Source organism: Loxodonta africana, chromosome 13, assembly GCF_030014295.1.
Source record: "Loxodonta africana isolate mLoxAfr1 chromosome 13, mLoxAfr1.hap2, whole genome shotgun sequence".
Taxonomy (NCBI): Eukaryota; Metazoa; Chordata; class Mammalia; order Proboscidea; family Elephantidae; genus Loxodonta; species Loxodonta africana.
The window spans coordinates 42,661,006-42,686,958 of NC_087354.1; the positions used below are offsets into that span (position 1 = coordinate 42,661,006).

Genomic DNA, 25,953 nt, shown 5'->3' on the forward strand with positions numbered 1-25,953 from the left:
AATAATTGTTCATTAAAGCAAATATCTCATCCACCAATTCAGTAAGGCCTGGATATTCTACTTGATGGGGAACATGTATGTAGTTATTATCTTATAAGGTTTCAATTAGTCAACAGAACCAGCAAGACATAAATACAACACAATAGCTCCCTCCTCTAAAGCAGAGGCTGAAGCCCGCACATCCCCAAAGGAGAAAAGAAAATCAGTAAAGCTTCCAGGAAATTAAGATTTATTTTTTTAAGAGCTAGAAGCGCCTTAACCCATTGCTGTTGAGTCGATTCCAACTCATAGTGACTCTATAGGACAGAGTAGAACTGCCCCATATGGCTTCCAAAGAGTGCCTGGTGGATTCGAACTGCCCACCTTTTGGTTAGCAGCCATAGCTCTTAACCAGTACATCACCAGGGTTTCCAGAAGGCACCTTAGGCATCATTTAATCCCATCCCTTTATTTTGTTACTAAGGAATCTAAGGCCAAAAAGAGGCCAAAGATAATGAAAGAGTTACAATAAAGGAACACAGTCAGTTGATCTCAGGAGACACCAAAAGCCAGAAGAGAATGCAAAGATGTAGCTCCTTTCATCAGGTTACCTCTGCTCTCTGAGCCACCCCATCACCACAGCAGAGAAATTTTAAACACCATATAAGGCCTAGATAGCTATTTCTCAGCAACCTGGTAGCTCATAAGTACATATAGTAAGAGAGGTTTAAAAAAAAAAAAAAAACAACTTTCTATCATGTAACTTTTATACTTAATACTAGCTAATAAAGCACATGATTTATCCATGTATTGAGGGCATCAAAGATTCAGATATAAAAGTCTATCTTACTAAGCAAGGCAACAGTCAATAATAATATAGTCAGTTATTAATACATTCACACATACATTTTGGTTGTTGTCAGTGCTGACCCATAGCAACCCTACGTACAACAGAAGGAAACACTGCCCGGTCCTGCACCCTCCTCACAATTGTTGTACCGTACATTTTTAGAGGACTTAAATACCAGATATTATGCTAGATCTTATAAGGCTTATGAAAAATTACCCTACCTCCTCATATGCAGATCAAGGGCTCTTTGGCCAGCAGCAAAGTACAGAAAACCCAATCAAAGAACTTGGCCAGGCTACAAGTTGAGCCTAGGCTCAGTTAATCCTGTTGCATGGTACTGGGGGACACATGGTGGGTTCTGCTCTCTGCAGGCCCATATTGAATCTGTTTACCCACAAGAAGGCAAAGAATGAGAAATATGGAGGAGTAAAATGGCTGGGCCGAAGTCAGTTTACCTCCCTGCCTCCTCCCCATGTACACTGAACCAGAAACTGCTAGAGCAGGCTGTACATGTACTTATGACTGTTACCAGACAGTAACCTGGACTACTAGCAAACACGGGGCTCAATCAACGTCTGGAAAGAATGTAACCAATCAGATTAACATTCCCTCCCCTTTCGGGAGACATTAGAATGTAAGAGAGGAATGAGAGAGTGAGCAAGTGAGAAGAGAGAGTATGTGTAAAGAGGGTTAAGAGTTTCTCTTTTCTGAAAGGGCCACATAAACCAGAGACTACATCAGCCTGAGACCAGAAGAGCTAGATGGTGCCCGGCTACAATCAATGACTACCCTGACAGAGACCACAACAGAGAACCCCTGAGGGAGCCGGAGAGCAGTGGGATGCAGACCCCAAATTCTCATAAAAAGACCAGACTTAATGGTCTGACTGAGACTAGAAGGACCCCGGTGGTCACGGCCCCCAGACCTTCTGTTGGCCCAGAAGCCAACTCTTGGTTGGTTCCCAAAGCCAACTCTTCAGACAGGGATTGGACTCGACAATAGGTTGGGGAGGGATGCTGGTAAAGAGCGAGCTTCTTGGATCAGGTAGACAATTGAGACTATGCTGGTATCTCCTCCCTGGAGGGGAGATAAGAGGGTAGAGGGGGTTAGAAGCTGGTGAAATGGACACAACAAGAGAGAGTGGACGGAGGGAGCAGGCTGTCTCATTGGGGGAGGAATTGGGAGTATATAGCAAGGTGTATGTAAGTTTTTGTGTGAGAGACTGACTTGATTTATAAACTTTCACTTAAAGCACAATTAAAAAAAAAAAAAAAGAGTTTCTCTTTTCCTAAGTAGCCTACAGAGTTTATAGTCTAAAACTAAGGCACACAAATGCATAATACAAAGATATGGCAGAAGCTTTAAGTACCTTAAGATACAATGGTACCAAAAAAAAAAAAAAATGACAATTACTTCCAGCTAAAACTTAGTTCAACCATATAATTCATTGTCCAGTATAGGCTCTTAGTAATCCATATTTTGCCCTAACACTTATCAGGCTTTGAGCTAATGCTTCCAGAGGGCGAGGATCTCTGTTTTTGCCCACAACGGTATTCCCAGTGCCAGCACATGCTAATAAAGGTCCAAAAAAAGCCTGTTAAACAAGTAAATCTAGAGATGAATCTAAAATGCAAGGATTTTCTTGATAAAGAGCTATTTTACTATAAAAGCAGCATTTTGCTTACGTATCAAATGTTCCATTGAGAAAATGAATAGTCTCCTCATGGGAAAGGACTCTTTTTATATTGTTAGCACTCAGAACAGTACCTGTATATAATAAACATCTATCAATAAATATTCAAAATAATAGCCTCACAGATGGGAAACACTATTCCTGCTATTAGAGTAAAATCAGAGAATGACTTCAGAGACCATCTTGACTTCAGAGACTATAACGCCGCCTTAGTGAGACTCTTGGCAACATCTACTGCAGCCATGTTTACTCACTGCAGCTTAGAGATGCCAGCTTCATGCAAAGAAACTAAAAGACTGAAGATACTGTTGCAGCCAAACATCTACCTCCTCCTATTCTGAATGAAGTTAATCCTATCTCTGAGGTGAGGGGTAAAGAGAAAAGCTGGGTCATTTGAGCACACATTTCCAATGTCAGCGGCTCCCTCCATTTTTAGAAACTTTTTCCATACAAAGAATGGAATTACACTTTTTAACCCCAGATCTTGGTTATTTCAGAAACCTGGTCCCTGGGTGCACAGCAAAGTGGCTGATGCCAAGCTTCTCGAATCATTTCATTTCAATGCCTACCCAGGATGGATACAATGCAAGGAAAGTTAGAATTCTCAAAGGGTGACGAAATTCATTCTCAGGGCTTAGACAATAACAACAATACCTTCATCTCTTGAACTTCTCTTCAACCAAGTCTGCTTTTGACTTTCCTAGCAAAAATCAATTGAGTCAGAGCTTTTGTCTCATGATTACTGCTACTATACAGTGATAATTCACAGACTCAAATTCATCTGCTTGCTTATGAAACACAGATAAGTTCTGTCGAGTTACAGAACAAAGGCAATGCATCTGAGGCAGTGGACCTACAGACACAGCCCGTGTGAGTTTACTCCCAGGGCAGGGACAGGTGGCTGAGGCTGAGGTGTATGTAGTCGAGAAGGACAGAGGCTAGGCACTGCTAAACTAATGCAGGAGAGGGCAGAATGGGCTCTGCTCAGACTACAGTCAGTTCTACAGCAGTATTAGACAACTCAGCGAATCTCTACAGAGTAAGGGCAGCTTAGGGCCATCTGTCTTTATTCTTTGCAAATGTGATTTTGCCATCCAAACGAAGAGAAAGCACTCAATTTCCCTCCCACGCTCCTTGCCCTTGCTTAGTCGACTCTACTTCCCCCACTTGGAGAAGGGTGGATTTTCTGTGATCTGCAAGGGAAGCCTATATTCAATATGCATTGGGGCTTGTTTTTATCGGGTACACCACCTGCTCTGTTGCACATACATGGAATGCAATATGAAAGACTCTGATAGAATTTTCTAAAACTTTATAATACCCCTAGTAGCCAGTCCCTAGTAGCAGGTATAATTATTGTACTGCTGCAGCTATTTACAAATACTGCTTCAGGCCCACGAACACATGTATGGCATCAGTGTTATAAAAATCATTTCGTAGACCTCTGTTAGCAACTAGATTGAGGGGAGCAACTTCTTTGCTCCTACAGCTTTGTTTTACTTTTTTTGGACGACAAAAAAGTACTACATATTCAAAAGAGAAAAATTGGAAAATACAGAAAAAACACAAGGAAATAAAAATCAAACACAATCTCACTAATCAGAGATGGTGGAACCTGTAGGAGTGTTTTCATCAATCTGTATTGACTCAGAAGTAGACTGAACTGTTAAAAATCTTTCTGAAACACTTCTGTTTGTGTAAGTCAACAGCTCACAGCTATCATTAAACTAGCATAATTTAGTGTCTGAGAAAGATACCACATCCTAGTTTTTGCCTATGTGCAAAGCAGCTTACCTTCAATCAGCTGAGACAGCTGTGTCCCAGTTACCAGGGTTTCGGTGACATCGCTCTTCCGGGAGGCCTTTCGGTAACGAATCTTGTAGCCTGTAATCTGCCCATTTTGTGTGGCAAGAGGAGGGGGCTGCCAGTGGATCACAATACTCTGGGAAAAGTAAGGTTATATGGAGAAGAATGAACACATTAAAAGCTAGGTCTGATTCATGCCTTATTGCCCTGATTTAACTGTGCTACAGGGATTTTTTTACAGGGATGGAAAATAAAGCAGCAGGGTGCACAGACAGAGTTTTACTAAGTTACTGAATAATCGCTCAAAAATACGGTTTTATCTTAAACCCTTCAATGATCAAATGGGAAGATGATCATCAATACGGTGCAGCACGCCTTGGGCCCTTGATCTCTTGGGGTATTTTACCGGAAGGAAGACACTAGGCAGAAGTCTCAGAAAAGTTTTCAGAAGGAAAACATAAGCAGGCCAGAGGCATTTGCTTGGGTTAGGAAGCAAGCTACTGTTAGCTGTAAAGATTCTTTTTCATCTCCAGTGTGGAATAGCTGAAACCAAAATATTTCCATCTAAAACTCTTCAAAAAGGGAATTATTCATTACCAGCTGGTTATTTCTTATGAGGAAAAGGAGTCCTGGAGCACTCTTTCAAAGGGCTGAATATCTCAGTTGTCTATGTAGCCCAGAAGGGGCTCTGGACCTCTGAGGGGCATACAAGGTCCTAAGTGTACAGTGTGTGAGAACTTGACCAAAAGGGATGGTTTGAGCACATGCAACCAATCTGATAGGTATCTGCTTGGATTCACACAGGCTCATCTCACAGTCCTAAAGGACTATGTTATCATAAACTAATTATTCTTCTGCCATATCACCAAGGTTCTGGACCAGTAAGATCTAGAACATTACCATTTACATAACAATAGCAATTTATTTGAAGAAAGTCTCAAGCAATTTTGGCATCAGAGAAAGGCAGTAAAGTTGAATAGAATAAACTAGAAACAATGTCTGTTATGGACTGAATTATGTCCCCCCAAAATATGTGTTGTAAATCCTAACCTCTATGCCTGTGGTTATAATCCCATTTGGGAATGGGTTACCTTTGTTATGTTAACGAACAGGGTTAGTGTAGGGTGTATCTTGAATCAATCCCTTTTGAGATATAGAAAAGATTAAGCAAGCAAACAAGCAGGCAAGCAGGCTAGGAAGCAGAGATGGGGGAGGACATATGCCAAACTACATGAAGACTGTCCAGGAGCAGAAGCTCAGAAGAAACAAGGACGTTCCTCTAGAGCCAGCAGACAGAGAAAGCCTTCCCCTAGAGCTGGGACCCTGAATTTGGGCTTCTTAGCCTCCTAAACTGTGAGGAAATAAATTTGTTTGTTAAAGCCACTCATTTGTGGCTTTCTGTTACAGCAGCCCTAGATAACTAAGACAATGTCTAAGCCCAGCTTCACTAGCAAGCTTAATACCTAAGTCACCTTATTCCTCTGCTTGATGATGCTTGTTTTCAGTTACATTCTAATTTGTAGGTTTCGTATTTTTAGAAGTAGGTTATTATAACATTAGCGTTCATTTGTTTTGACAGCCTCCCACAGAATCTCCTCCTCCATAAGGCCCTCTGAGGTTCGTAACAGATCAGTAAAAATGAGCAGCAGCAACATCAAGTTTTACCTTTGAATTTCTCACTTCTACGGACAGATTCTGAGGAGCAGCACTGGGAACTAGACAGGCCAAAAGAAAAAAAGGTAAAAGGAAAATTATTTTCAATTACCCACACATCACCCATTATGAGGCTGGACTTCACACAAATGCACATCTCGAATACAAATTATGCAACCTAAAGGAGTAAAGCCAGCTGCCAGTGCCCTCATGTTCAAAGTGCTATGTTGAGGAGGTGTGGCCACGTTTGATCCATTTTAAAAAATCTGATATATTCATATGTATACACCTATACCAAAGTTGGGAGCCCTGGTGGCGCAGTGGTTAAAGCGCTTGGCTGCTAACCAAAAGGTCATCAGTTTGAACATACCAGCTGCTCTCAGGGAGAAAGATGTGGCAGTCTGCTCCTGTAAAGATTAATAGCCTTGGAAACACTATGTGGGCACTTCTACTCTGTCTGATGGGGTTGCTATGGGTTGGAACTGACTTGATGGCAATGGGTTTGGTTTTGGTTTAGACCAAAGTCAGTATGCACCAATGGAAAGTTAGATACTTATTTCAAGGGTATGCCAATGGCTTTCAACTTTTCTAGGTCCCTCTTCCAGACAGATTAAACCTTCTGAATATTCTTAGTTTTAGCCTATTTTTGTCTTGGGAAAGAGCCATAAGTTTTCTGGAGCCAAGTCTAATGAACATGACAAGTGAACGAACTGGGTTAACATCATTATGGTTCAAAATGAGATGTACATAAATCAATGAGCTTGGCTTTCTTGTGGGGTTCCTAAACTGGTTTTGAAGGCAGTGCTCAAGAAGAGCAAAGAGATATTTAAGAAGTAACAGAGTCAGTAAAGCTAGCCATCTGGTTTCCCAAGGCAACTACATAGCAGGGAACATTCATTTAGATGTAAGAAGTTTGGAACTGTTGGTTAAACAAACAGTTGTATAACTTTAGTTCCTGCATATCTGAACGTAAGGCAGGAGTATCTCAAAGTTAACTGCCCTCATCCTCCAGCATCTCCCTTCCTAGTGACTATAGCAAGGAAAGAAAGCTTAAGTAGACGTGATTCCTTTCCTCTCCACTTACAAAATGCTAACTCAAGCCTTTATCAATGCATTACACCAGGAGGCATGTGATGGCAGTCTGCTCCTTCACGGCTGATGTTTACGTCTGGCCATTTGCCTTAGAGAGTCAAACTATAGCTTTTTACAAGCATGCCTGTTTATATATAAGGGCTATATATTCCCATACACGGATTAAAAAAAAAAAATTCTGTTTCATGAACAACTAAATGCAATGACTGATATTGTCTGTCCTATTCTAAAATTAATGTGATTTAAAAAAATGCTGGTCCTGACCTACTCAATCTCTTAGGCAAGCTGCAGTTTGAAAAGCACATGGGTATACGTACATAATTTATCTTAGAAGTTCAAACACAGTTACAGGTGAGAAAGGAAACTGTCACAAAATATTGAAGAATTAGAAAGATCTACTGGGCATGCAGATCTAATTGTTAAGTACAGCAAGACTAGCCTTCCAACAGCCTTGGGATGGTTTGTGCTCTGAACAAGCGATAGCATTTACTTACACATAAGTCCCTGCTACAACTAAAAACAATGAGGGCCTATTCGGTACCAGGCACTACAGTGCTCTATGCTCCCAGTGAATCCTTACACCAACCCTATGAAGTTGGTATTGTCTACATTTTATGTTTAAGGAAACATGCTCAGAAATGTTGACGTGACCAAAGTCACTACCAAAAAGTGGTAGAACTGAGGTTTCATCTGAATCTTCCTGACATCAAAACTCATGATCTTACCAAGGGCACCAAGGGCACCAAGTATGGTATTTGTTTCAAAGAAATAAAGACTCACCATCTGACAATGTTCGAACAGCAACATCTTGTGTGGAGACTCCAGGGCCATGCTTATTGTAGGCCACCACTCGGAAACTATACTCTGTATATTTTTTCAACCCATTGATGGTGTAAGAGTGACTGGCAACGTCAACATCCTTGAGTAAAATAAAACAACTTATACAACTCGTCAAGACAAATGCTTCAAAATAAAGAATTTACTATACAAATTCTATATTTTACATGATATAGAGCTTTTTCCTTTTATGCAATGTTATTAAACATTCAAAGCAGATGAATCATAAGCATTGGCAACTTATTTTAGAAGTATTGCTTGATATTTAGGGACCTGTGCTGGTAAAAACTACAGGGTACTTTGGTACAAAGAAATTCAATCTGTCTGCTGTTAATTTCCTAATCTTTTTTTTCTCAGATTTCTAGTTAAGCAATACTGAGTTTCAACTCTACTAGTTCAATCAGTGGATTAAAACATGGCTTCATTTTATACCTGCTCTTTGTCAGTTCCTTTCTCCATGTAGTACAATTTGTAATTCTGAATTTCCCCATTCCCAGACAATGGTGTTTCCCATGTGACAATAATGGAAGTAGGTGAACTTGCATATGCTCGGATGTTAGGTGCTGGTCCAGGAAGCTGAACTAGAAAGAAAATTTTAAGAGAGCAAGATAGGAATGAAATCCACTGCACTCCTCAATAATGATTCTCAGCAATATTGTCATGGAGCCATGTTTAAAGAACAATAAAGACTAAGAAAATATGTGATTTAACTGAAGTGGCTTCAGGATAATATATAATTAAATGCATTTCCTTTTTCATGACTCGAAACCACAAATTATCTGTGAAATACCTCAAATTGATTCAAAATAAGAAAAAAAGGAAAACTACAGAACTCTCCTTGTGGTTTATAAAGTCCTGGTTTTACAAAAATTACAGTTGGACTACAAATCACATAAAAGCAACTACCACTAAGACAGCCTTCATTTGCCAGGCACTGTGTTGGCTCTGGCGATACAGTGATGGATAGAGTTCCTTGTCCACAAAGAACTCCCAGTCTAGTAAGGAAGTCAGACACGTAAATAGTGACAAATAATGTCAAACATACTGTTATGGATTGAATTTGTCCCCCCAAAATATGTGTTGCAAATTTTAACTCCTATACCTGTGGCTATAATCTCATATGGGAATGGGTTTTCTTTGTCATGTTAATGAGACAGTATTAATATAGGGTGTACCTTGTGTCAATCTCTTTTAAGATAGAAAAAGATCAGATTAAGCAAGGAAGCCCAGTAGGGGGAAGGCAGACACCAAGCCACATGGAGCGCTCCAAGGAACCAAGAAACAGAAGCTGAAGAGACAAGGACCTTCCTCCAGGGCCAAAAGACAAAGAAAGCCTTCCCTAGAGCCAGTGCCCTGAATTCAGCCTTCTACCCTCTGAAACAACGAGAAAATTACTTTTTGTTTGTTAAAGCTACCCACTTGTGGTATTTCTGTTAAAGCAGCACTAGATAACTAACACATGCTAACAGATTCAGGTAATGGTTGTAACAAGAACAGACAGGAGGGTGCTCAATTCTGCTGTGGGAGGGGATAGGTAGGGAAGGGAAGGATTGGTGAAGACTTGGTGAAATCAAGAAGAACGAATAGGAGTTTGCTCAGATACCAAGAGGAAAATTACTCCATTCAATGGGTCAACAGGTAGGATATATGTAAAAACACAGTGTTATGTAGTTCAGGTTGGCTGAATCAGAGAATGGATGTGGGAGATGATAATGCTGAAAAGGATGACAGGAATCAGGAAATAAAGTGCCTTTAATGCTATGAAGTTTGGATTTTCTCCAGCAGATGTTAGGTAATTACTAAAAAATTATGAGCAGGAGCATAACATGGTCAGATCTTAATTTAGAAAGGACATCTGAACACATGCATGGAAGAAACACAGTGAGGAAACAAGACTAGATAAAGGAATAATAACCAGTCAACCTGACAGTCAAACACTAGTGCTTTACATGTATTTTCTTATTTAATCACTGCAATAACCCAAACGAGACAGATATTATTATCATTCCATTTACAGATGAGGAAACTGAGGTTGAAACACTAAAGAACTTTTCTCAAGTGATGGGAAAGTTAGGGAGAGATGGAGCCAGGAACTGAGTGCTTTCTAAATTTTGGGCTCAAGATGACCAGTTAGGAGATTATTATAACACCCTCAGTAATATATACATGATTGGATGACTGGATGACTAGTTAACTGGTCCAGTGTCTGTCTAGTTCTGACTCCCACAATGGCTCATGCACCTTTCTAACCCTATTCTTTTTGTCTGACTGACAGGCTGCAGTTCCAATTTAGACACAAATTCTGGGTAGCTGCCTACACTTTGGTAGACATTCTATATTTGAAAACAATTTATCTGGCACTAGTGTCTCTGTAATAGACATCCATTAGATTTAAGAGCTAGGAACGGGGGGGGGAAAAGAAACAAACAAAATGTAAAACAAAATGGCTTTCTTGAAAAACACCACCACAGCTTAAGACAAATTTTGCTCCCAAAGTAGAGAAGCCTGAATATGGATACACTAACAGTTGTTTGCTGTATTTAGTCATGAATCATGCTATTCACTTAATGTGAAGTGCATATTCTGTGCGGCCTGACAGGTGGGATTTGTCACACTTCTGCTGCTACGGGAAACTTTCCTAAAACAAAACAGTTCCTGAATTCCCTTGAAATCACTTTCAATATATTCATTGGCTAAATGTAGGCAAATATGATCCTAAAAAAGGTGCTAATGAATTCCTTCATTTCAGCTGCACAGTGGCATACTAAATGTAAAAAAAAAATGCAAGTGGGTTTGTGAAGCTAAATATGTAAAATATTTTCAAGGGCTGATTCCAACACTTACACCTTCCCCACACAAGCTGAATACCTCCAGATGAAATGCAAATCCTTCCCCACTAACTCCTTCTCTTTTGCCAGGACATGTTGCATTCTCTCTCTCTATCCCTAAAATACTTCACCAGACCTGTTGCCCCTTCCATTCACATTCTTACTTAACTACTTTGTTTTAACCAAATTTCTGGAACAGGCGATAACACTGTCTACTTTCCTTGTGATGCTAACGCTTTTAATACTACTGAAATGGCACCTTAACTTGTCTGTCTCTGGTACCAGACTGTATGCTCCTTGCAGGTAAGAGTCAAATCTTACCCATTTTTACATATTCACTGCCTCGCACATGAATGACACATGGTAGTCACTCAACGAACTCACTCTTCCTTACTTTTCTTTCATTTCTAAATTTGACAGTGATCTTTCTAGTCCAGTGGTTCTCAACAGTTTGACTCACAAGCTCTGAAATGGTAATGAAAGCTACAGGCTCTCTCCCAAGGAAAACGTGAAGATGCGCAGACACACAAGTATTCTCATGTATTTTCAGAACGAGGTTCATAAATTCCAGGTAGAATTCCTGTGTTCGATAAAATCCAGTGGTCTTTTCCTTCATTTTCATCATGACTTACCTTGTCTGGAAGCCCTGCTGGCACAGTGATTAAGAGCTCAGCCTGCTAACCGAAAGGTCAGCAGTTCAAATCCACCAGCCACTCCTCAGAAACCCTATGGGGCAGTTCTACTCTGTCCTACAGGATCGCTATGAGTCAGAATTGACTGGCAGTGGGTTTAATTTTTGGTTTTTCACCTTGTCTATGTACTGTTTGATTCTAGTTCTGGGATTTGGGTCATGTACCTTCCTTCCTCCAGAATGCTCTAAGTCAAATGCTTCAAGGTCAACCTCAGGTCTCATCTTTTCCTAGGAACCTGCCTTAACTTACCTATCTTTTATAGTCATTTTTCCTTACTCTGCATTTCAATAGCTTTCATGTATAAAGCCTGTATATGAACACTAATGAAAGTAACTGAGCTTGAAATTAAATGCCATGTTCCTACTCATATCTGAACATGAATAACTGGGAAATTTAACATCCTTTCCTGTAATGAGAACATATTTTTCCTTTTCAGTCAATCCCTTGATTCTCTGATAGTCTCTTATTCTTGCCTGGGTTTGATCCCTGACCCTCAATCTCTATCAGTGAAATGATCACTTCCTATTTTGGCTGCTCATTATTTAAAGGGAGAATTCCTGTCTTGTTCATCCCTATGTCCGCAGTACCTGTGTGGTGCCTGGTATGTTGTTGTTGGCTGCTGTTGAGTTGGCCCTCACCTCACAGTGACCCAGACACAATGGGGTCAGACCACTGTGATCCATCAGGTTTTCACTGGGTCGTTTTTTCAGGAGTAGATCACCAGGTCTTTCTTTCAGGGCCTGGTATGAAAAAAAAACTAAGCCTGTTGCCATCCAGTCAATTCCAACTCACAGTGACCCCACGAGCCAGAGAACTGCCCCATAGGGTTTCCAAGGAGCAGCTGGTAGATTCGAACTGCTGATCTTTGGGTTAGCAGCCAAGCTCTTAACCACTGCTCCGTCAGGGCTCCAGCGTCTGGTATAGGAGGTGCTTAATAAATGCACGATGAGTGAATGATTCGCTACAGTACTAGAAAGTGAAGTTCCCTAGCTTTTGGACTTCACTTATTCTACCCAGCGGGTAAAGTACTTAAATTATTCCCGTAATTTCACTGGTAAATTCACGTAATCTGTTTAGTCCCCTGGCCAGCAGCTTTCACACATGTATCTCACATGCCCTCTACCAGAAGTAAAATCTTTGTTGTTACCGGAGGCTGTTTGTTAACACAAAAAAGTAGTACAATCACCAGTAAAAGAAGACTGGGGGGCGCTCCTAGGAAAGATGGATTAAAGGAAGGCAAAGTCTAGAAGAAGTCCCAAGCGGCTAAGCATCAATTCTGTCTCGACTGCTTCTGATAATGTCAGGTCTACAGTTTATAACCAAGATCTAAGATTAGAAGACGTCTATAAAATAAATCAACCTGATATTCATCTTAAGAAATGTAATTGGAAATAACACTATTTAGCACAAAAAAGCCTTAAAGAGATTCTGAACCGTGCAGTGTAAAGATCAGGACAATCCAACTGACGACAGTTATTAAATACCGTCTCCATATGGAGGGCACTTCAGTAGACAGTGTGGGAAATATAAGGATGGCAAGGACTCAGTCTTTGTCATAAGATAAATGAGATACATTCATAATCACAATTGAAAGAAAAAAGTGATAACGTATCTTAGAATTGTAGAGATCCAATATAAGACAGGATCAGAGGAAAGATTCTGAAAGAAAGCTGAGCTAGGTCTTAAAAGATCAGTAAAATTTGAATATATAAAGCAGTATTAGGAGATGCATACTGTCTATCATTTGCTATTTTTTGATGTGAATTAATCTTATCTCTCTAATTCACGAGATCCTTGAAGGTGAGGAACTGTTATCTTCTGTCTCTCTATGGCATGCAAGGCTAAACACAAGGTAGACCTTCATATAGTTCTACCTACAACAGGCGAGGCTGATGCAAAGGTGGAAGACTTACCCTCAGGCTGTGTTTCTACTCGTAGTGGAGCTGAACTCTCTCCAGAGCCGTGCTTATTTTGAGCCATTACTCTAAAGATGTACACAGTTGCTGGCATCAGGTTTTGAATGGTTACCTGCATGTCTCCTGGATGACTGGTATTCTCAACACGTTCCCTTTGGACAAAGAAGGATTTAGAAAGAAACGGCATCACTTAGGAACGTTTCTAGAATGTCGAGTTTCATCTTCACTGCAGTGACCACAGACATCACTCCGTACCAAAGTCTAACAATTTTAGGTCAAATTTAGTCTCAATTCTCAAATAATGAAATTTGGGGGGTGGTAAGGCAGTGCAAAGTAGACTAAGACTTTGGTAAAGAGCAAGGTCATACATGTCTGTTAACTTGCTGGAGCTCCTGTTCAAACCTTGGTATTGCTTATTATTATTACTGCTTCCTTTCAGAGAAAACAGAGAGACAGCTCTGGGTGCCATTTCAAATGGAGCAGCTTGTCATCATCTTTACAGGCTTTAGGAATCACTGAGTTTTAGTGAGTTATTCTCAAGAAACTCAACAGAAGGTAGTGGTAGGTATGACCTAATTTTCACAGAAACAATCAAGGGATGCTGCATATATTTTGAATAAGAGACTCAACTAAAAAAAAAAAAACACTACATATCATCACTTTAAAATTGGGAACAAAAACATTAAAAAATTAAATGAATCCTACATGTAATCCAATCTATAGACTAATCATGACACTGAATTTTAAGAGTGTATTTCTTAAAACTAGTACTCCTTTTGAATGATTTCAAACTGACTTGAAACATCTAACAAATCTCATCATGAACAGTACAAATGAATCTGGTGCTCTGTGTCATGAGGAGATGAAAAACATAAAAGCAGTTGTCTAGGTTCCTTCAAAAGGTAGCTTCCGGGCTCTATATTGGGGGTCTGTGTGTCCACGTTTGTGCTCAGTCTACTGTACTTATCATGATAAAAATCAGATAATATCACACAGTATTGATTTGTAAACTTCCACTTAAAGCACAATAAGAATTACTAAAAAAAATATTACACAGTAATCTTCAACACATACTGTGAAGGAATTTACTTGTTGTAGACAAACAGTTGGTCTTTAAGCATTGTAATCATAAGAGGAAAGACCTCTATCTATCTTGAGAAAATAATAAAAAAGCCAAAATTACTCTGTGGGAGAAATTATTCTGAATTATCTTACCTGTTGAATTAAAATTCTTACTTAAAAATACTGGTAATTTGTCATGAAATCAGTGATTAAAATTTGTTAAGGTTTACATGACCATATGTCAATTTTTCTGATCGTATATGAACCTCTGCATCTGAGAGACTTACGTGTTTTTCAATAGTTTTCTACAGCTTTTTAAGCTGCCCTACTTTAATTAAACAACAAAAAATAAATCCAACACTGCCCCATACCGTATCTATAGAGGTGGTTTTCCTGTAATCAGTCAGGTTCACTGGAAAGGAGCCCTGGTGGCACAGTGGTTAAGAGCTACAGCTGCTAACCAAAAGGATGGCAGTTCGAATCCACCAGGCACTCCCTGGAAACCCTATGGGGCTGTTCTACTCTGTCTTACAGGGAGGGTCATTATGAGTTGGAATCAACTCGACAGCAACAGCTTTCTTTTTCACTGGAAAAGAACAGCATGGTAATAAAATTTATTGCTCAGAGACATTTGAGATACCTATATTTTCCCTTCAGCTAAACCTCTAAATCACAGAGCCCAAGAATGATGATATCAAGCGGTTTCTTACACTTTGAGGTTTCTGACATTTGTTATGTTCTGTCCACAAATGATCTGTTTAAAAAAAAAAAAAATGTATTTTACACTTCACTAAACGTAAAGCTCCATGAAAGCGTAAAGCCTAGATCTGTTTTGCTCACCCTGCAGATAAAAGTTCAAATGAGTTTTCTCCTAGAGAGATAATGGGAGGAGAGTCTATTTTACTTTAAACTGAAGTTAGGAGGTCCAGTTCTTGTTCTGGCAATGCTACTAGCTTGCTATGGGTCCATGAACCTGAAACCAAACCTGGGGCCATCGAGTTGATTTCAACTCATAGCAACCCTATAGGCATGGGTAGTCACTAACCCTTCCTGGCTTTCAGTTTCCTTCCTCGTGTATTAAACAAAGGATCAGTCCAGGAGTCAGCAAAGTTCCTCTTAAAGGGCCTGATAGTAAATACAGTGAAACCTGCCAAAGCCGAAATCTATGGAAGGCAGAAACCTGTCAGAGAAGGAAAACTCAAATATTTCCCACTAAAATGAGTGACAGAAAAGTGGCAAGACTGCACCCTCTCAAAGGTGGAAAACTAGCGAGACCTGGAAAAGCAAGACAGTTCCGCCAAGTTCCGGCTCTCACAGGTTTCACCGTATTTGCAGGCCAAGAGGCAAAATGAAGGATATTCTTAAGTTATCTATGGGCAGCTGGTTTGACCTGGCCATGGTCCACAGTTTGCAAACCCCTGGGCTAGACTAACAGATCTCTAAGGTTTCATCCAGTCCTAAATTGCTATCAATCTCTGGAATAACTTACTCTCTTCTCTCCACTTAGTAGTTAATATCAAATAAGTACAACTGTTCTAATTAAAGGCTGAAAATTTTATAATTGAAAAGGCAAAAGAGGGACTATTTAGAATCTTGGGCAACTAAGCTACCCAACAGAATTTCATCTCGTGACCAAGGCACAGAGTGCCACCTAGTGGCTGAATGTTCAAATGCAGGAAGTGGGGCAACTGCACTTAATGCAGTATAGTACAACTCTTGGCCACCCTATAGGACAGAGTAGAATTGTCCCATAGGGTTTCCAAGGAGCAGCTAGTGGATTCGAACTGCCGACCTTTTGGTTAGCAGCCAAGCCCTTAACCACTGTGCCACCAAGGCTCCACTTAGTGGCACAGGCTCTCACATTTAATTCTGATTAAGTCTACGAAGTAAATCTATCACCCTCAATTTTTAAATGAAAACAATTAAGCTTCAAGAGGTTAAATAAACTTTGTTTATAAAACAAGTACCTACAGTCTTCTGACTAGGTGTTCTTTGTACCACTCCTTCACTGCCTCTCCTCAGAAATCATAAAGTAATAAAGTGATAAAAAAAAAAAAAAAAGAGTATAGTCTCAGAGAATCTTCCTTGGAAATATTTCCCAGATCTATCCTCTGAAATTCAAGTCACTGCTTTCCTTTTTATCCAACTCATCAACCACTGCGTTCCTCAATGAACACAACTACCTTTTTTGTCTCCCTGACTCCATTCCTCCTCCCTTCCAATCTTGTTTAACGCTTCCAAAGTACTGCTATTACAAGGTGCTTTTTTTAAAAAAAAAAAACAGTGCACACTTACTCAGGGATCTAAAATAGTCCCTTCTTGCTTATCTGATTATGTCCAAATTCCTCCTGGCATTCCAACATCTGGCTCCGAACATATACTTTATTCTAATCCCTCACTAATTCATGCCCAACTATCCAAACTATCCTTCACACACTAGAAACATAAATTCAGCTGGAACTCCATCTTATATAGCGCCTCTTCCTTTATGTGTACTTGTCCTCTTGCCCCCAACAATCCAACTTTTATATTTCTCTCAATTCCTTTTATTTATTAATCCTTTATTAATCATGCCTGTTTACTCCATTACCCATTAATTATAATTTAAAGTGACATATTCTCATTAAAAACATTTAAATACAAAAGTACATATAGTTTAAAACAAACAAACAAAAGCCCCAATTCTTCTTCCTGAAAACCTGTCCCATCCCGAGATCTAACCATGGCATATACTGACATGTATCCTGCCAGATCTCTCTGCCATGACTTCTCAGCACTACTGACATTTTGGGACAGACAGTTCTTTGTTGTGGGGACGGTCCTGTGCACTGTAGAGTGTTTAGTAGCATCCCTGGCCTCTACCCACTGGATGTACCCCTCCAGCCCACTTGTAACAACAAAAATATCTCCAGATACTGCTAACTGTCCCCTAGGGGCAAAACTGCCCCCCATTGAGAATCACTGGTCTATATATTTACATATACATCAAATTATATAGATCTAAGTCATTTTCTAAAAATTGCTGCATCATACTCCATATGGATAAACAAATATTATTTGCTCATTCCTCATCAATGGACATTTACATTGGTTTTTTTGTTGCCGTTGTTCTTACAAACAATGAACATTTCTGTAAGTGCTCCCTGTGCATCTGTATATTTCCATGTTTCTCAGACAGATAAGCAGAGGTGTAACTGTTGGACTGAAGGGTATTCACATACACTGCCAAATCACCGTCTCCAAAGCCTATTCTTGTTTACACTGCCACTGGTAGCCTAGAATGAACTTCTTCCCAGTCCTTTCACTCATTTACACTGGAAATTATCAACTTAAAATTTTTGCCAAACTTATGGGTGAAATATGATAATTCATTATTTTGCATTTGAAAGATTGCTAATGATGGTGAAAACCTTTTTTTTTTTTAACTTTCATGGGGTTTCCATCACTTCTATCAATCACCTGCTTGTATCATCTGCCTCTTGGGATATCTTTTACTTAACTAATTTGTAGCAGCTCTTTACGTAGACCGGATATCAATACATTATCTTTTATAGACGTTACGGATAATTTTTTTCAGTTTGACACTTGATGGTTTTACCTTGTTTATGATGTTTTAGCAAATGGAATTTTATGTCATTATACAATAAACTTTGTCAATCTTTCCTAGTAAGGCTTCTAGATTTTCTATCTTCCTTTAAAAGGCCTTTCTTAGTCCCCAAAATGATAAAAATAGCTTCTATATTTTCTTCCAATACACTGACAGATTTTAAAAATATTTATCTCCTGATCAGGCATAACAACCATTGTGAGGATGGTGCAGGCCCGGGCAGTGTTTCATTCTGCTGTACACAGGGTCGCTAGGAGTCAGAACCAGCTCGACAGCACCTAACAACAGTCCATCTATAATTTGTTGTTGTACATAGTATAAGACAGGGATAAAACTTTTATTTTTCCCACCAAATGGACAGTCAATACAATCTGTTGAAAAATCCATTACTTCTCCATGAACTAAAATTAATTTATTCACTTAAATATTTACTGAATGTTACTGTATGCCAGGCTCTGTTCCAGGCGGTGTGATACTCTACTGAACAAGACAGACGCGATAAATAAATTAATAAAAGAGAATTTTTCAGAAAGTGATAAATGCTTTTAAAAAAATAGAAAAACACAACAAAACAAAACATGTGATGGGATGTGGTGTTTTGCTAAGTGTTTAACAATCGGCTCTGGGTTGTAGTGTTTGCTGATGTAAATACTTCCAACCATGCTAATTTCAAGCAACCAAGCGATACCATCAGGTTTTCAAAATTTCCTGAAAATGTAACTTGAGAAGGGGCTGGCTCTAGTACACACTGTGTGACATTGACTTTAGAGTCTGTCTGGTGTGTATTCAAGGAAGGCCTGAGGAGGTATCATCTGAGAACAATAGACAAGGAGACAGGAATTTGTGAGGGAAAAGCATTTCTCATATCTCTCCCTCTCTCTCTTTCAAATATAAGTATCCCAGTAGAAAGACAAGCTTTATTTCACGTGGCAGGGCCCTAACTAAAGCAGATATTTTGGCTTTCTTATTTTGGTGTGAAGTAAGAACATAATGAAGGAATCTACTTCCCACAGAGCCCCCACATGCTCAGCAACGTTAAGGACACATAGCACATGCATGGTGCCTTCCAAAGAGTTTATAATTTGGTTGAGAAAACAACATAAATATAAATATATATACATATAAAACTCTGCTGCCATTAAGTCAATTCTGACTCATAGCGACCCTATAAGACAGAGTAGAACTGCCCCACTGGGTTTTCAAGGATCAGCTGGTGGATTCAAACTCCTGACCTTTTGGTTAGCAGCTGAGCTCTTAACCACTGTGCCACCAGGGCTCCTAACACAAATACACCTAACATAGTTGAAGAGCAACAACATGACAGTATAAGATCATATCCTGTCATAACTAAGTGCCAATATTACTGGTACAAGTAAGTGTATCTTTTAAAATGCTGTATGTGCCAAAAAGGGTGGGAAAAGCTTTACGAGGGCTTTATGGGGCTTAGCCTGGGCCAGGAAGGATTGACTGAATATATATATATGTATATATATATATACACATATATATATATATGTATATATATATATATACGTATATATATATATACACATATATATATACACACACATATATATATATATATATATATATATATATATATATATATATATATATATAAAGGGATGGGTACTTCAGCTGGTAAAGGGGAGGGGGAAGTGACCGAAGACAACAGCACGTGGGGAAAAGCCATAGTGGTAGGAATTAGATTGGTTTCATTAGAAACTGAGCTCAAACTGGGCAAGAGAGGAAAATAAGGTTAGATAGATAAAAGAACCAAAGGGTTGGCAGTTCAAATCCACCAGGCGCTTCTTGGAAACTCTATGGGGCAGTTCCACTCTGTCCTATAGGGTCGCTCTGAGTCGGAATCGACTTGATGGCACTGGGCTAGATAAAATAAAGCCAGACTGTAAAGTACGCTAGAGATTCTGGATTTTTTTCCTATAAGCAATGGAAGGGCAATATGAGTTCCTGAGAAGACTGGAGATAGGAATGTAATGAAAATGCTGTTTTAGGAAGATTATTGTTGTAAGGCGCTGTCACATCAATTTCAACTCATAGAGACCCCATGTTGTCACTAACTCTTTTGCATCAAGGAGACTGTATGGAGCTCAGCAGCCCAAACCCACATAAGGGTGCAGGCAAATATTCATTTAACTTTAGTAAGTTAACAGTTCATGTTGAGTTCTAGAATCTGAAAGGCCTACGTAAGCTATATCCTGTAGGCTGTGTTGAAAAAAAGGGTAGCCATGGTTACATTTTAATACTTTCACCTAAATGGCTCCCTTATCCTTAGTTTTGCTCCTCCCTCCCATCTACACACTCCCCAAGTCAACTCAGAAAGGCTGGAAAGAGTACCAGCAAATTCTCAGTCTGTTTTGAAATTTTTTTGATGACCTAAAATGAGGGAAGATGCACGTTGGTTAGTGATACCTTCTGGACCGAAAATTGGTACACGTCCTGCCCAAGAGTGCCACGGTGAGCATGACCGGGCTGGGGTGCGCTACGATGCAGCCAATAGGCTCCAGACACACAGCCACTTACCTAGCAATCCCTTCCTTGGTGTAGAAGACAGAGTAGGTAAGGTTGTCTCCATGGGGGTCTGATGCAGGTGTCCGCCACGTCAATTTGATAAAGCGGGTAGAGACCAGGGAGGCCACGACATCCCGAGGAGCTGAAGGCAGTGGTCCCGTTGTGGCTGGTGCTAGATGGTCAGTAGTGGCACTGGTCAGTGAAGTGGGAGGTAATGTTGGGATGGCAACATCTTGTCATGTGCAAACATTGGGGAATATGAAGGGCAAACCACGACGGTTTTAAAAAAAGAGAACAGAAAAAACAAAAAACAAATAAACAAAACCACGATGGGAAATAAAATAAAATGAATGAACATAAAAAAGGCCATTAAACTGAAGGCTACCATGCAGGCTAGGGTAACTACCAAAAACTAACGGGCACTATCAAGACACATCACTGTTGAGTGAGCAGGCTTTTTGATCACTGTAATGGTAGTGGTCAAGGGACAGGGGTAGGGAGAGGGGACTGATGGCTAAGAATAAAACATCTCACAGAAGGACACAGCAGAGGCCAGATGATTTTCAAAATCCTGACAGCCGCATGCAACCTCTGTCAAGCTGCACATAAAGTCTCACATATGATACAAAAGATAAAACCAAACCTGTTGCTGTCCAGTCGATTCCGACTCATAGTAACCCTAGAGGACAGAGTAGAACGGCCCAATAGGGTTTCCAAGGAGCAGCTGGTGGATTTGAGCTGCCGACCTTTTAGTTGGCAGCTGAACGCTTAACCACTGCACTACCAGGGCTCTATATAGGATAAGACCTCAATGTTTTCTTCTACTTTGTCAAAGTACGAAATAAAGTGCATAGTGTGGATGAGCCTAGTTACAATCACCATAGGTCCGAGACCATGGTGACCTCACTGCAGAGCTGTGTCTTCAACTCTGTAGAGAGGCTTAGATAAAAGGGCTTTATGAGGTCATATCATCAATTTTGCCTAATATTAAACTGTTCTCTAATATCTAGTGAAGTTTACCGACCATTCTCACTTCATTTCCCACCTGATTAATTCATTAACTATGACAGCATAAAATCCTGAATCTAAAATTCAAAAGCCACAAAAATACAATATGCAGGTTGTGTATCTGTTTATGATCCTCACTGCAATGTATATGAAAACAGCTTGCAGGCCTCAGGGATGTATGGGATAGATGAAGCAGGAGAGAGCAAAAGTTTTACTAGGTGGAAGCCTCTGTTTGTACACCTATCATCATAGGAACTTTACCACTTCCTAAGGCTGCTTTAGGGTTGCTATGAGTCAGAATTGACTGGATGGCAATGGTTTGGTTTTCAGTTTTTTTTTTTTTTTAAGGCAGCTCAGTCTATTGTTGGACACTTCCAATTCTGGAATTTACTCCTTCATTCTGAGCCATAAAGTACAAATTTAATCTCATATTTTTGAACTAAAGGGGTTCATAAGAATTGCATTGTAATATAATAACCTTGATAGGAAAATTAGTAAGAAAGAGGCAGAGAGGAAAACATGAAAATTCCAGGCCTAATGCCAGATGGTCAGTAGCAGCACTACTGTGGGAATGAAGTCATTTTTCTATACTGATCTTGAATCTTGTTGAACTCATTTATTAGTTCTAACAGCTTTCTAGTGGATTCCTTAGGGTTTTCTATATTCAAGTTAAACAGCACTATCCTCTAGATTGCCAAGTCTGCCCAACACTTCAGAAACCAGATGCAAGCTTAGGGGTCCCCATAACACCCTCATTTCTGATCTCTGGCTCCCGCCATTCCCTTGGATTCAATAATTTACACAGGACAAGGTCTAGGAAGGTCCCCAGTGCATGGAGCTTCCATGTCCCAAAAAAGAGTCAGGTAATCTTCCACGCACCAATGTTATTCACCAACTAGAAAGCTCATGGAGATTTGGTGTCCAGAGCTTCTATTGGGTCTCATTACGTAGGCATGACTTCACGAATCACTGGGCACGAGGTTGAATCCAATCTCTAACTCCCTCCACTGAGGTGAGGTTGGGCTTATAACACGTGGTGGGTCTTTCTGGCCTCACCAGCCCCTACCTAAGTGTTATCTCATCAGCATAACTTGTGAGATAGTTATGGTCTGAAGCCCCTCCATAAATAACAAAGACTCCAATTGCTGGGGAAATTCCAAAGTTTTAGAAGTTACCTCTCAGGACCAGAACAAAAACTAATTTATTTAATTATAAACCCCATAACAAGATCATGTCATCTATAAATAGAGACAGTTTTACTGACAGTTTCTTAAAAAGTAGAACGTAAACTTAGTATAAAAAAACAAAACCCCAGTAATTCTACTCCCAGGAAGCCACCCAAGAGAAATAAAAACAAATATCTACACAGAGGCATGTACAAGAGCACTCACAGCAGCAATTACTCAGAATAGCCAAAATCTGGAAAAATCCAAATGTCTATCAAATGGTAAGTGGATAAATAAAACTATAAGATCAAAAAAACCAAACCAGTTGCCACTGAGTCGATTCTGACTCATAGCAATCCTACAGGACAGAGTAGAACTGCCCCACAGGGTTTTGAAGGAGTGCCTGGTAGATCCGAACTGCGGACCTTTTGGTTGCAGCCGAACTCTTAACCACTGTGCCATTAGAGCTCCAAAATAAAACTGTATGGATCCACTTAAAGGAATATTCTTCAGCAATAAAAAGGAACAAAATACTAATACATGCTACAGTGTGGATGATCTCAAAAAATTATGTAAATACACCTGAGCTCAGCACAGCCTGATCAAGGCAAGGCTACGGAAGCTTCACAGATACCTCCCAACTCCTGGGGGACAGAATTACTGCGCTGAGGGCTGGGTACCATGGTCTGGGGGGACAACTAGCTCAATTGGCATAACATAGTTTATAAAGAAAATGTTCTACATCCTACTTTGGTGAGTAGTATCTGAGGTCTTAAAAGCTTGTGAGCCGACATCTAAGAGATTCCACTGGTCCCACCCTGTCTAGAGCAAGGGAGAATGAACAAAACCAAAGACATAAGGAAAAGATTAGTCCAAAGCACTAATGGACCACAACTACCACAGCCTCCACCAAACAGAATCCAGTACAATTAGATGGTGCCCAGTAACCACCATCGACTGCTCTGGCAGGGATCACAATAGAGGGTCCCGGACAGAGCTGGACAAAAATATAGAACAAAATTCTAACTCACAAAAAAAGACCAGACTTACTGGTCTTACAGAGACTGGAGAAACCCTGAGAGTATAGCCCCTGGACACCCTTTTAACTCGGTGCTGTAGTCACCCCTAAGGTTTACCCTTCAGCCAAAGATTAGACAGGCCCATAAAAAGAGGAGGGGGATTAAAGGGACACACCAGCTCAGGGGCAATGATGAGAAGGCAGGGGAGGGAGTTGCCTAGGAAAGCCTGTAATGGAGAACCCAAGGTAGAGAAGGGGAGAGTGTTGACATGTTGTGGGACTGGCAACCAATGTCACAAAACAATGTGTGTTTTAACTGTTTAATAAGAAGCTAATTTGCTCTCTAAACCTTCATCTAAAGTACAATAAAAAATTATGCTAAATGAAAGAAGCCAGTCACAAAAGACTACATATGATTTCACTTATATCAAATGACTATACAAAAGGTATTTTTATAAAGATACAAAGCAAATCATTGATTATCTGGGGCTGGGGTGGTGTGGGTACTGACTACAAACAGGCATTTCACTTATATCAAATGACTATACAAAAGGTATTTTTATAAAGATAGAAAGCAAATCATCGATTACCTGGGGCTGGGGTGGTGTGGGTACTGACTACAAACTGGCAAGAGGGAATGTATTAGGGTGGTGGAAAATGCAAAACTGTACTGCGGCAACGATTGCGCAGCTCTATAAATTACTAGAAACCGCTAACTGTATACTTATAGCGGGTGAATTTTATGGTATGTTATGGGGCAGTTCTACTCTGTCCTATAAGGTCACTACGAGTCAGAATTGACTTGACGGCACTGGGTTTAGTGTTTTTTTTTTTTTGGGAGGGGGGGTAAGTCACACTTAAATAAAGCTGTTAAAAAAAGAGAAAAAAATGGCTTGGACTCGTTAGTTGAAACTATTAAATGTATTTTTTTCTAATGTAAAACTGCAATAGTTAACACAGAGCCCAAAGATATTTCTGGTTCTCAAAATAACTGAGCTCAAAACCAACCTATCTGAAGTCCTCACAGAATAAAAATGTTCAGAATTTACTCAAAGATTTTACAAATGCCAATTAGTTATGAATTAGCCCAAAGCATAAGTGAAATATACAGATCTGTAGGCCAGATACAGTAAAATCTTTGTTTCTTTGGGGGTGAGGGGGAGGGGTCTGATTACGTTAAGAGCTATGTTAGTCATTGCTGGCTTCCTTCCTTTCTGCCACCAATCCTTCAGCCACCAAAGTTCACTCCTGAAATAAAGATCTGGTTACATCACTCTTATGCTCCAAAACTACCTACGAAGTAATGTCCAAACACCTCAGCAGAAGTGTCCAAGATCCTCCAAAGACTGGTCCTAGTCTAGCTTTCCAACCTTATTTCTTGAATATGCTGTGCTCTGAATTCACCTGATTACTGAACAAGAATGGACTTCCCAGCTTCTGTACTTTTGCTAACATTGCTATTTAGAGCAGTAACACCGTGGTAAACCTGGCTCAATTCAAGCACAACTGGGAAATTTGCACACAAAAATCAGCTCTGGAATCCCTCTACCACTTCAAGACTCACTCAAGTGCTACCTTCTTCACGAAATCTTCATTTTACTCAGTTGTAATTCAACGGTCTACCCTATGAGCTACTACAGCATTTTCTTTGTACTTCCTAGCACTTATATTATTTCTCTTGTAATAGGAGATTGTGTGTATCTTTATTAGACCAGAAGCTCTTTGAGAAAAGGTATGACACATCAAAAACACCATTAGCTTTAACCTGCTGGCTCAGACTCTTGGCAGCAGCATCATACCAGCACTGCCACTGAAACCTAATGGCCTCAACAGACTCTTAAGCCGGACTAACAGAAATATCTATGTCAGATTCTGAAGAAAGATTATGATGTCTCCCAATCTAACTTTAAGTTACTGAACAAGTCATCAGAGCCACTCTTCATTTTTCTGAGAATTCACTTTCAAAATCCAACTATACTATATGTGGTGCCTCTAGTTTTAATGACACATTAGATTTGCAGTTGATAAAGTGTCACTTGTAGTAGTTTATAATGACGAGTTTAACCAATATATCCATTGCTTTTGAAATGGTTTCTGAAGGTACAGATCATTCAATTCCATGCTGGGCATACTGCCCTTGGTTAAGTGGATCCTATTATCCTAATTCAATATCTACTCACACCATCCAAGTGAGCGGTGAGCAGGCACATTTAA

General features: G+C 39.9%; 1 protein-coding gene across 7 annotated transcripts in view; it reads right to left on the reverse strand.

Moving 5' to 3' along the window:
- The window catches only part of NEO1 (neogenin 1), a 218,501-nt gene that overhangs the window by 45,995 nt on the left and 146,553 nt on the right, over positions 1-25,953 (reverse strand). For 4 of the 7 annotated variants that reach the window (XM_064267288.1, XM_064267289.1, XM_064267291.1 and 1 more), the window contains exons 8-13: positions 20,560-20,779; positions 13,344-13,498; positions 8,343-8,491; positions 7,854-7,992; positions 5,994-6,043; positions 4,317-4,464 (exon numbers count right to left, since the gene is read on the reverse strand). In XM_064267288.1, the coding sequence (XP_064123358.1) occupies positions 4,317-4,464; positions 5,994-6,043; positions 7,854-7,992; positions 8,343-8,491; positions 13,344-13,498; positions 20,560-20,779 (861 nt within the window). The remainder of the gene's footprint in view (positions 1-4,316; positions 4,465-5,993; positions 6,044-7,853; positions 7,993-8,342; positions 8,492-13,343; positions 13,499-20,559; positions 20,780-25,953) is intronic. The other 3 variants (XM_064267292.1, XM_064267293.1, XM_064267290.1) reach the window with 1 other exon arrangement.